This window comes from Atta colombica, unplaced genomic scaffold (assembly GCF_001594045.1).
Source record: "Atta colombica isolate Treedump-2 unplaced genomic scaffold, Acol1.0 scaffold216, whole genome shotgun sequence".
Lineage (NCBI taxonomy): Eukaryota > Metazoa > Arthropoda > Insecta > Hymenoptera > Formicidae > Atta > Atta colombica.
The window spans coordinates 676158-687734 of NW_017259312.1; the positions used below are offsets into that span (position 1 = coordinate 676158).

At 37.7% G+C, this 11577-nt stretch overlaps 2 protein-coding genes across 2 annotated transcripts; one reads left to right on the forward strand and one right to left on the reverse strand.

The window, feature by feature from the left end:
* The first annotated feature begins 1940 nt into the window (after positions 1-1940).
* Positions 1941-4725, forward strand: LOC108687747 (actin, clone 403-like). The gene is made up of 4 exons (XM_018193685.1): positions 1941-2088; positions 2182-2560; positions 2688-2914; positions 3337-4725. The coding sequence occupies exons 1-4, from the start codon at positions 1963-1965 to the stop codon at positions 3724-3726; spliced, it is 1122 nt and encodes a 373-aa protein (XP_018049174.1). The 5' UTR covers positions 1941-1962; the 3' UTR covers positions 3727-4725.
* Positions 4726-6398: 1673 nt separating this feature from the next.
* LOC108687759 (serine-rich adhesin for platelets-like) lies at positions 6399-11367 on the reverse strand. The gene is made up of 4 exons (XM_018193708.1): positions 9571-11367; positions 7032-7786; positions 6739-6957; positions 6399-6653 (listed from the first exon to the last, which is right to left on the reverse strand). The coding sequence occupies exons 1-4, from the start codon at positions 11053-11055 to the stop codon at positions 6554-6556; spliced, it is 2559 nt and encodes an 852-aa protein (XP_018049197.1). The 5' UTR covers positions 11056-11367; the 3' UTR covers positions 6399-6553.
* Positions 11368-11577: the final 210 nt, after the last annotated feature.

Genomic DNA, 11577 nt, shown 5'->3' on the forward strand with positions numbered 1-11577 from the left:
TGTCCTTTAATTATTTTATTCTTTAAAATGTATTCATGTTTATTTTACTTAATTTCTTCGAATATGTATATACATATATTCTGACGTGCATTTTGCATGTTAATTGATATGCACGTGCGCATATGTACGTTTGTGTGTGTGTGTATACATGCATCTAGCTACAAAAGATATTATTAAAGATATGCTTATCTAATCGTAATCACATATTTCATATATTGATTGCGCAAATTGTTTATATGTGGCCTTTTCACTATATTACATTTATATAGCATTATATAATACATTATTAAAATATCAAAAGTGGTTTATGCAAAAAATTTCAGACTGAACTGGATACTTAATTTCACAGCCTAATTAATATCATTAGTCGAGCAGTTAATTAAGGAGCATAATACAGCAATTATATATAAAGATCGCTCTAGTGGGCGATCAGTCTATGGAACAGTGATTCTCTGTAATGCACATTGATTTGTAAAGTATTCTTAAAGTAATAAAGCTTGTTATCTAGAAGTGATGTGAATGAGAATAATAGCAGTCAAATTTGTGTTATATGTGAATATAAAAACTGATATATATGTATATCCAATGTTATAAATTGATAGTATAAATTGATTGATTGAATAATTCTAGCATAGTAAAAATTGATAACAAAACTATTGAAGGGCCAATATATTAAATTACATCATATTCTTCTAAAAATATGTAACATTATTTCTTAAATATATTTCATGAAATCGCGAGCACTTCGACTATCTATTTTTAAAAAGTGCACACATTTATGGGAGACAATTTAGAACAATTAAGACTTTTTAGTCCGTTAATTTTATGAGCTTCCCTTACTTCCTTCATTTCTTGTTTAATTTTGTCAATCTATGACATATATGGAGAGAACTTATTGAACGAATAATAGTTATGTTCTATGATTGAATTATAGAATCTTGTTAGCTCGATTCATTTTACTTGCCATTTAGAATCCATTTAGAATCCATCTTTAAATAGATTTTAATGATAGAAAGTATTTTATTTTTTAATAAAATTTGTTCGCTTGGAAAATTTTTGCAAATGAAATTCATTACATTCCTTACGTGTTATGTCTAAAAAGATTGCAGTTTAGTGTAGATTTGCAGAGAGATCAATGCAGGAACGCAGAAAAATATATGCTCTAATTATCGCGAGAACTTCACGCATTTATTGAGGATAAACTACACTACAAACAGTAGTTGCCAGTTATAATTGGCATATATTAAAGAGCAATTAAGTCTTTTATTTAAAATATATACATATATTTCTTTGAAATATACGTATATTTCTAAAAAGTAAAAAATGAACGAAAGGAATGTTGAGTTTTATTTTACATATGTAGTGATGGCAAGTCACAATTGTAATCTTCATATGTATTCTATTATCCGATACTTCTAAGTAAAATATATCGTTAAACTTATAAATATTTTTATTCGTATCATTTATATGCATGTTATTTTAAATGTTAAAAGCTATGTTATATAATCATGTTAAAAACTATATATTATATTTATAAATTATATTTTCGTTATTAATACATTCACTATGTAATTTAGGAATTTATAAACAAATTTTATTAAAATCAATTTTATTAAAATCTACTTGTAAATCTTTTTTTTTAACAATAAGCGAAAATGTTCTTTCTATATCTATTAATTATATCTATTAAAGGAAATATGGTAGTGTTGAGCCTATTTAAAATGTTATTCGTTTCTGATCGTCACATAAAAAAAGACAGATGTGTGCGTGGATCTGTGGGCGGAAGAGGGGGAGCTCATATAAAGCAACTCTTCTAGGAAGAAACGCAATGCTTCAGAAGCTAATGTTACGCGAGAACATTATACCCTCTAGTCTCTCAGTTGTCCTATTTATTTATTTGCTATAAAAACAATCCTGTTTTGATACATTGTTGTAAAGTCACTTGCTTAATATTATTCTAAAATGTGTGACGACGACGTAGCTGCGTTAGTAATTGACAATGGATCTGGAATGTGTAAAGCCGGATTTGCCGGAGATGATGCTCCTCGAGCTGTGTTTCCCTCTATTGTTGGAAGACCCCGATATCAGGTAAAAAATATAGATATCTGATAGATGTATTATATAAATCTGTATAAATCTGTATAAATCTGTTAAATATATTCTAATCATGAGTATTTTTAGGGAATTATGGTCGGCATGGGACAAAAAGACAGTTATGTAGGTGACGAGGCGCAGAGTAAACGGGGAGTTCTCACTGTTAAATATCCTATAGAGCACGGTGTTGTCACTAATTGGGACGATATGGAGAAGATCTGGCATCATACATTCTATAATGAATTAAGAGTCGCGCCAGAGGAGCATCCCGTTTTGTTGACGGAGGCTCCCCTAAACCCCAAGGCCAACCGCGAGAAAATGACGCAGATCATGTTTGAGACCTTCAACACTCCAGCTATGTATGTTGCCATTCAAGCTGTCCTGTCTTTATATGCATCAGGACGTACGACTGGCATAGTGCTGGACAGCGGTGATGGAGTGTCTCATACAGTACCGATTTACGAAGGTATATTCCTCTTTATTCGCTTCGATTTCTCATGATATATCATTAATGTCATGCGATTTAAAGAGAATCAATATTAATTGTTGTGTGATCTTTAATGTTGCAATAATTTTTTTTTCTTTTTTTTCAGGATATGCTTTACCTCATGCGATTTTACGCTTAGATCTAGCCGGCCGCGACTTAACAGATTATCTGATGAAAATTCTGACTGAAAGAGGCTACACCTTTACAACTACCGCTGAGCGTGAAATCGTGCGTGACATCAAGGAAAAGCTGTGTTACGTTGCCTTAGACTTTCATTGTGATATAGAGACTGCAAACGACCTAGAAAAGAGCTACGAATTACCGGATGGCCAGGTAATGCGTTATTTGATTCGTTTATGAATGCAACGTTTCTCATGTAATCAACACAAACGAAAATTTTTCAATAATAACTAGATTTTTTATTAAGAAAGATTTACGATTTAAAAAATCTAACATCTTTTGAGAAAGAAAAAACCATAAATTTTTAAATTAGGCTATTAACTTTTATTATAAAGCTAATTTTAATTAAATTTTAATTAAATTTTAATTTATGATGACTTAAAAGTGATGTCTGAATTATAGATACAAAGAAATACAGATAGATTGATATGAATGTAATGAATACTACAATAATGAGAGTGTAGCTCATTAGCATTAATCGCGTGTATTTGCGTCGAGTGAGTGTTAACTCGTCATGGGTTGGCTAGCCGCGCGGTCAGTGAACGAAGATGTAACGGATAACGGTTTGATTCCAGGTCATAACAATCGGTAGTGAGCGCTTCCGTTGCCCGGAAGCAATGTTTCGGCCAAGTATCCTGGGCATGGAATCTTGTGGCATACATGAGACGACATATAATTCGATCATGAAGTGTGATGTCGACATCCGTAAAGATTTGTACGCCAATTTAGTGCTTTCGGGTGGCACTACCATGTATCCTGGCATCGCCGATCGGATGCAGATAGAGATAGCGAAGCTTGCGCCACCAACTATGAAGATCAAAGTAATTGCGCCGCCTGAAAGGAAATACTCGGTGTGGATCGGCGGCTCGATCCTCGCTAGTCTCAGTACGTTTCAACAGATGTGGATTTCTAGACAGGAATATGACGAGCTAGGACCGTTTATCGTGCACAGAAAGTGCTTTTGAGATGCCATCATCCAGAACGCTTTTCAACCGATCCTTAGTGGACTTTAATACGCAGGATAACAGAGATATTTATTTTTTTTCCTCTGAATAATTTATTTCCTAAATAATTTTCTTTTACATATTATCTCACTCTTCACTCTTCTTAAAAAATAATTTTTATTTATCGATAATTTTCTTACCTCTTGCTAAAGATATTTAGAGCATAAACTCACAATAAATGAAGTCTACATCTCATCGTCGATTCTCGTTTCTGCATTCGCAAGCTTTAAAGATGAATTAAAATCTAAATTAGGGAATTTGTATACATCGAACAGAGTCATTAATTCAATGTCCTTTTTTATTTCTAAAATGTACTCGATGTTATATTACATAAGGACGTTTAAGGCGAATGTGACATTGGAGAACCTAGTTCTCCCTACGTCCTTCTTAAAAACTTTCATACAACTTTTGACACACAGTACATCTGCCGACGTAACAAAATTCTCTCTGTTGACGCATATACATTAAAAAATAATAATTTATATATTCTTTTTCTCATAAAGCGTATATATTTATGTGTCGTATATATTTATAAATGTATGTACTAAGAACTCAATTAATAATTCCACAACTAAAAAAAGTTGTCATTTACAAGATATTGATAATTACATTCGTAGTATCGTAGCATCAAATGCTGTTTTGTTCATGAAATTCTATTAGTTTTCATGGACGGTTAATATATTATTTTACAGAATAGAGTAGAGTTCCATTTGAAAGAATCCACTCAAATATCTCACTGCATTTTTTACTTCAAAAGAGACATAAGACGAATCTTGCTCTGACCTCGCCGCCATCCAAATTAATTATTATGTTTCTCTCGAAGTAAAAAAACTTTTGTCTAAAACTTTTTCGATTTCTGGGATATTTGAGTGGATTCTTTCAAATGGGACACCCTACATATATATCTTAAAAATAGAACGTAAAAAAAACCTATCTCTAAGGAAAAATATACAATTTTCATTTTTATTCATCCAAGACAAATTATTATGGATCAGACATCATATATAAAAATTATCTGATATTCGGCAGATTGAATATGCAAAAATAATGTTAACATCTGTTCAAATTATTATTTGCATCGATTACATTCGCAAGACTACAGTTTTTTCACAAATAAAATCGAAATTATCAGAAATCATCTCTGATCGAATGTGATATACATATATGTACATATATAGGATGTTCTGTAAAGACCAGAACCAAAATGTTGAGACTATAATAGACTATAATATAAAAATTTTTTGAACTAAAAATATTTAAAGTTAGCGAGTTATACCGCCTAAAATTTGTGTGCTTGAATAACAACTCAAAATGCTAAAAATGAAAGCTAATTATTGCCTCTTATAAATATTTCAAATTATTGATATTTATTATATTAAAAAAAAATATTTTCCCCTCGGCATTTGATATTAGAATTTTCGTCTTAAAATGACCTTAGAAATCTCCCTTTAAGCATTGTTTCGATCTTTACAGAATACTCTATATATATATATATATGCATTACGACAGAACTGTAAAATAATTATGTCAACAAATATATCAGTATTTGAAGATACCACGAATGAAAAATTTACATACAATTTTATTTATTAAATATATAATACGCATCATGTCAGTATAGTTAAATTTAATCAAACTAATTGTACTAAAATCGTGTTACTCAAAGAACCTTGTATCTCAGATCAGTAAAATTGGACTATTACTCGCGATATCAATGATTTTACAATCGTTTACGATGTCTAAGTTTCTTCTCCGCCTATATTTCTCGGATTTTAACGTTCAGCGTTCAACATGCTTGGGAACAAAAAATAGCAGATGATATAACAATATCAATGTCGCTTATGTTGTTTTATATTAATCTTATTAGTAATCCAATCCAGGTGTACAGCATACAGATTGTATCAAAAGATGATCCAGTTTCTTTTAATTACAAATTTTCTTGATGTTAATGTTTCCTTCATGAGAAATCCATGAAAATTATTTCATTAGGCCATCAAATTTTCATGAAGAAAATGTTAATTTTGTCAAAAAATTTGTCTGAGGAAGCGCATATTTTCTGAAACATTCTATACATTTGTACTGTCAATTTTGGAAATTAATCAAACGCAATTCGGCGGCAATGTTTAATTTTTCAAGAATATGTATCATTATGATGTTAAGTTAAATTATTAAGAAATACAGAATTTATAAAAATCAAAAGGAGCTACACAAAATTTAAAAATTCATTGTATTTTCTTCCGCTTTGCGTAACATTGTCTTACAATGTATTTTTATCAGATGTATAGTATTAACGTACATGGTAGTTAATGATTTTTTTAATAATTAATAACAAAGAATGTGTTTAATTACAAAAGTAATATAAAGTACTCCATATAATTGAAGCAGTAAAAAAGTTTTGCAAATATCAATATTGTCAACTCACTGAAAATGAAACAGAAATCTAGTCTGGAGTTGAAAAATGTTCAATATGATGGATACTTCGTTATGTATGTGATATCTATTCATAGTTATATAAATAAAATGACCAACACCGAGTACAAAATATAGAATAGATGTATCAAACAAATATTGACGACGAATTTACTTAAATAAAAAAATGTAGAAAAAATAGATAAACTATATTATATCGCATGTGTTTAAAAAGTCAATAAAAATATCTTTGGTGCCCCTGCAACGAAAAACGCTGTTTCAATTATGGCGTGAGAGGGAGCAGTAGTATTTTCAAGAGTTTAAAACTGACGGTACCGATAAAATCAGTTCTGTCTAATTTTATAAAAATTTATATCTCTTAAACTTTTCTTCTACTTGTAGATTTTCTTCTACTTGTTGAACGTTTAGGACGTCGACACTTTATTCGCGTTATATTCGACCAGGGTAAAGAGAATTCGCTGAAAGATAAAGATTATGCTAATAAGTACTCAATATAATACTATCTAAAATCTGTATATATTTAAAAAGTAAATTTTTTTTTACCATGAAGTAAAACTAGGAATAGGTGCGCCAAATGCAGTTACTGGTAAATGAAGATCTACTTGGATACTTTGAATTTGTTCTATATCAGGCCACAAGGAAGTTATGGTTTCCTCCTCCATGGATGATGGACAAGGACCAGTATGATTTGTATTATAACACGTAGCTTGATGATTTTGACGTTCTTGTCGTTGTTTCAACTTTTCTATATGCCTTTGTTCCCTAATAATAGATAGAATATGTAAATCATATTATATTTTAAGTTTTTAAAGAGATTGTGAGCAAATTTTACAAACCTTATCCTTTGTACATCCCATCGCTTTCGCCTCCTTTCATCGTTCTCCAATTTCAAATGTCTCTTATTAAAAATTTCATCATCCAAATTCTCGGTTCCTTCCATTGTATAACAACTCGTATATACTTTTACTCTCCAATTTGGAACTTCTAATGAATTACTTGTATCTACTGGACTAAATTGTTTCATATTTAATGTGTAAGTTGGATCTCCTACAGCTGTATAATAATGTTCTTCTGTCGTGAGAAAGGATTCTCTTTTTACAAGAGATTTTGACTTTCTGTCGCTCTTTCTACTGGTTTCGTGCAATGTCTGACCCAATATCTTTTCTTGCACTCCGTCATTACTAACAGTAGACGAACAAGAGAGACCTCTTTTCTTTTTACTACCTGTAGACAAAGGCGTTGGATCAGATCGTCTCTTCTTTTTCTCTTCCCATTCAAACCTCGCCTCGTTATTAGGCTCTTGTTTGACTTCCAATTTAATTTGATTATCGTGTGGTTCTTGTTTAACAGTGGTGATACCGCCACTAGTATTTAAACGTATCTTAAAACTCTCGTGCAAGATGTTGCTACTGTTGGTGCTCTCGCATTGAACATTTCTATGCAGTTCGCTGGTCGAAGGTACATTCACTGAATTGACACTGGTGGGCGAACAGGCACCTAAATGCTCAGAACCGGTAGAATTCTCGCTACATTCAGATCTAAGTTTCTGAAGATTTACACGCCTTTCCATCCGTTCCAAACGTAGCTTCAGCTGCAACAGACAAGTCAAAACATCATTTCATCATCGGCACAATATCTGACGCGTCAATCATTTTCGTATACAAATATTTATTTACACTTCTCGTATGCACTCGTCTGTACATTATCTTTCTCTCCTCGCAAATCATCTTAATTCACTTTGGAAATCGATCTGTCGTTACTCTCGCGACTTTGCGGCAAGGGAGGTTAATTTGATAGATTGGCGCCCTGTCATTCGCGCCGTTAACGAAACGACGAAACACGTATCGCCTACTGAACACAGCTCGAGAAATGGGATCGTTCCACACCGATCTCACGACAAAAATTTTACTTGCTTTGTGGCATCACGCGATCGCGGTTACCTCTTCGATTCAACTGTCATTTTCAAATCGCGAAAAACACCGAGAACATCGTTCACTCCCACGGAGGAAATCTTGCTCGTCTCTCACACTCGTCCTGTACTCACATTCTCACATGCATTCTCTCTCTTTCTCCCTCTACCGTTCTCGCGCGCGGTCTCAATGCGGAAGTAGCGCCACCACGTGTTGACACCGCGCAAATTGACCTTCACGGTCAACCTGTTCCCCGCGTGGTACATTTAGGTTAGGCAAGCTGTGCGAAACAGCGAGAGGGGAAAGGCGGGAATTGACACTCGCGGCCTGGATCGCATGTGCGCCGTGCAATTGTGCGCGCACAGCGCGTTTTTACAAAATGTGCAAAACTCGTTGCCCTTCCGTAAAGCGTTCTGTAACCAAAAAAAGAGCAGGACTGGCGAACAACAGCAAAGCGCGAACGGGAAGACGCACTCAGGTTAGGGTGGCGCTCGGACCTTTTTCTTATTTCTCGATAATGACCGCGAGGAGAGTCGAGAGAGAGAGAGAGAGAGAGAGAGAGAGAGAGAGAGAGAGAGAGAGAGAGAAAGAGAGAGCGAGCGAAAGAGGACGAACGCTGCATCTACTCGAGATCTTTTCTCTATCTCTAGCGTAAGATTGTGAATTGTAACAAATTATAATATTATAATATTATAATATTAATTTTAATGCATATCTCTATTTCGGAAGCAGCTGCGAAACCTATGTGTCGTAATACTTTAAGAAAGGAACTATAATATTTCGCGAATCGGAATTTCACTTTGCTCCAAATTTCACGCGATTCTCGCGAACGCGTTTTTCGTCGGAAATCCTTTGGTTTCACCTTGGAATCGTTGTCTCAGTGTTTTAAGGCATTTTTCGAGTACACATGACGCAATTGTCGCGAACGCTTACGCAAAAATCAGACGGTCGATGACGGGATTGGAGGACGAATTGGGATTTGAATTGAAAACTCGATCGATGACTCATCGACACTCACTTCACCTCATTTCGCATCTTTCGACTTAAGATTAAAGCAATCACATTTGCGGAGATTGAAAGATTCCTCGCGATTTACGATATTTACGATAATATAAACATCGAGCGATATTATATGAGGTAGGTGCATTCAAAAAAGTATTCATTATCAATCGGTTATTACGATCGTAAAAAGATTTGGGAGAATCAGAGGTAGATCTAAATATTTTTCTGTTTATCTAATGTCAACGTCGTCACACAATTAAATTAAATTACCGAAAAGGCACAAGTTTACGTAAAAAAATCGCATACAGTAGATAGACTAGAGCTCCATTTGAAACGTCAAATCGAGAAAATCCCTTTCTATACATACATACAGACTGAAGAATTTCCACTATCTCTATCAACAACTTAAGAGAGAATTCTTATTTTCTCTGACAGCTTGCGAAAGGAGAGACTTTTCGCGTACCGTCTCATTTTCCTGACGTAGCGCGGCGAGGAGTTTGTCCTTGGTGACGATCTGCTCGGACTGCTGCTGGATGAGGTCGAGGTGGAGCAACAGCAACTCCTTGAGGTGTTTGACCTCGGTGAGATCATTGTGACGAGGCTCATTGCCGCGCAGTGGACTGACGCCGAGAGCGGTGGCCGCGGTGGCCGCGGCGGCAGCCGGCGCAGCACCGTCGGTCATGCTGGCATACATATGATCGAAGTCACATGGAAAACTATGGATACCGGCGGCAGCGGTGTTGCCGCTGGTACTCTTGCCGTCGCCGTCCATCTCCTGGAACTCCTGATTGCGTGCGCTGGTGCAACCACCGCCGCCGGCATTATTATTGTTACCATTGGCACCGCTCCCGACGCTGCTCATCGTCATCATCGTGGCGGAAGGATTGCCGCCGGCGTTTGTGGTAGTCGCTGTCATCATAGCCGACGATACTGAAGACGACGACGACGACGACAATGATGATGACGATGATGAGGACGACGATGATGACATCGCGATGGTGTTGCGGATGGCGTTTGCCACCGCCGGTGGTGACGATGTTGTCGTCGTCGTAGCGTTCGACAGGTGTTCGTTCATCGCCGCGACCATCTTGCCGCGATCGTGATAGCGACGACGATCCTCGTCTTCTTCTTCGTCGTCGTCGTCCTCGTCTTCTTCTTCGTCTTCGTCGTCGTCGTCGTCGTCGTCGACGTCGTGGAACGACGGCGCGACGTCAACAATGACGACGGCAGCGGCGTTTATAGAGTTGTTGCTGTTTCCACTCCTACTTCTGTCGACCGTTCTTGCGTCGACGCTACCGGCGTCCAACAGCGGCGTCGTCGTCGTCGTTGTTCTGATTCCAGCGCTGCTCAATGTAATCTCACGATAGTTGATCGACGTTGCGACGTCGTCGTCGTCGTCGTCGTCGACGTCGTTGTCGTCGTCGACGTCGTCGTCATTGGCGGCGACGTCGTCCCCGCCACCGTTGGCCAAGCACGTCGTCCCTCCTGTCACCGAGGATAATAACGCGTCGACAGCGTAGGTGCAGCAACGACAGTCGCCGCTGCAGGTACGCGGTACTGTCGTCTCGCGGCAGAAATTCACTGGCGTCGTGTCGCGGAAGGCGTCGGACAACGTCACGTCGCGGAGACCGTCCGCGGCGCCACCGATGACGCCGCCGGTAACAACGAGTACACCGCCGTTTCCAATGATATCAGTAGTATTATTGTTATTATTCTTGTTACTACCGGCACTGATGTGACTGACACAAGAATCGGGACCACTGTAAGAATCAAAGACACTTCCACCACCCACGCAACTGCCCTTTCCTATTCCTCTCACCCCGCGGCAACCGCCGTTGCCACTGACAGCGCCGGTGGCGGCACCAGCAGCGTTGACGCTGTTCCTGCTCCTCTCACCGTTCACGATGAGTCGCTCGGACAGCGAGCTGATGTTTGACTGGTTTGACATTTTGTTGACGCGAGCGCAGTTGCCGCAGTTTTGCCGCCGACGCCGCGGCGACTACCGCGACCATCTACACCCGCTAAGAGCATGCCCCGCACCCGCACTCGCCCCATGCACATTAAAGCGTCTCTGACGTCTGAGCGTCCTGCGGCGACAACAAACGCGAATACCGCCGCCGTTCGGCGGTTCGGCCACCTCTCGAGATTCGAGCGGACGCGACGCGACGCGACGCCAACAGACACGGAGTCTTGGCTCTCTCCACCTCTCGCTTTGTCGCTCGAGGAGGAATTCTTATGACGTTAGACGGACGACTCGCGAGTGCCAGCAACCAGCAAGCACACGCATGAGGTTGTGCGAGCACGGCGCCTCCGTTTCGTGTTTACTCCGAGTACTTGAACGGAACGAAACGGAACGATACGCGCGCCTCGTTGCGTTTTCGTCCTCATTACAATCAATATTACCCGGTTGGTATTGGAGATCGTTATTTACTTTTTACGATAGACTAACATAACAATTATATATATATAT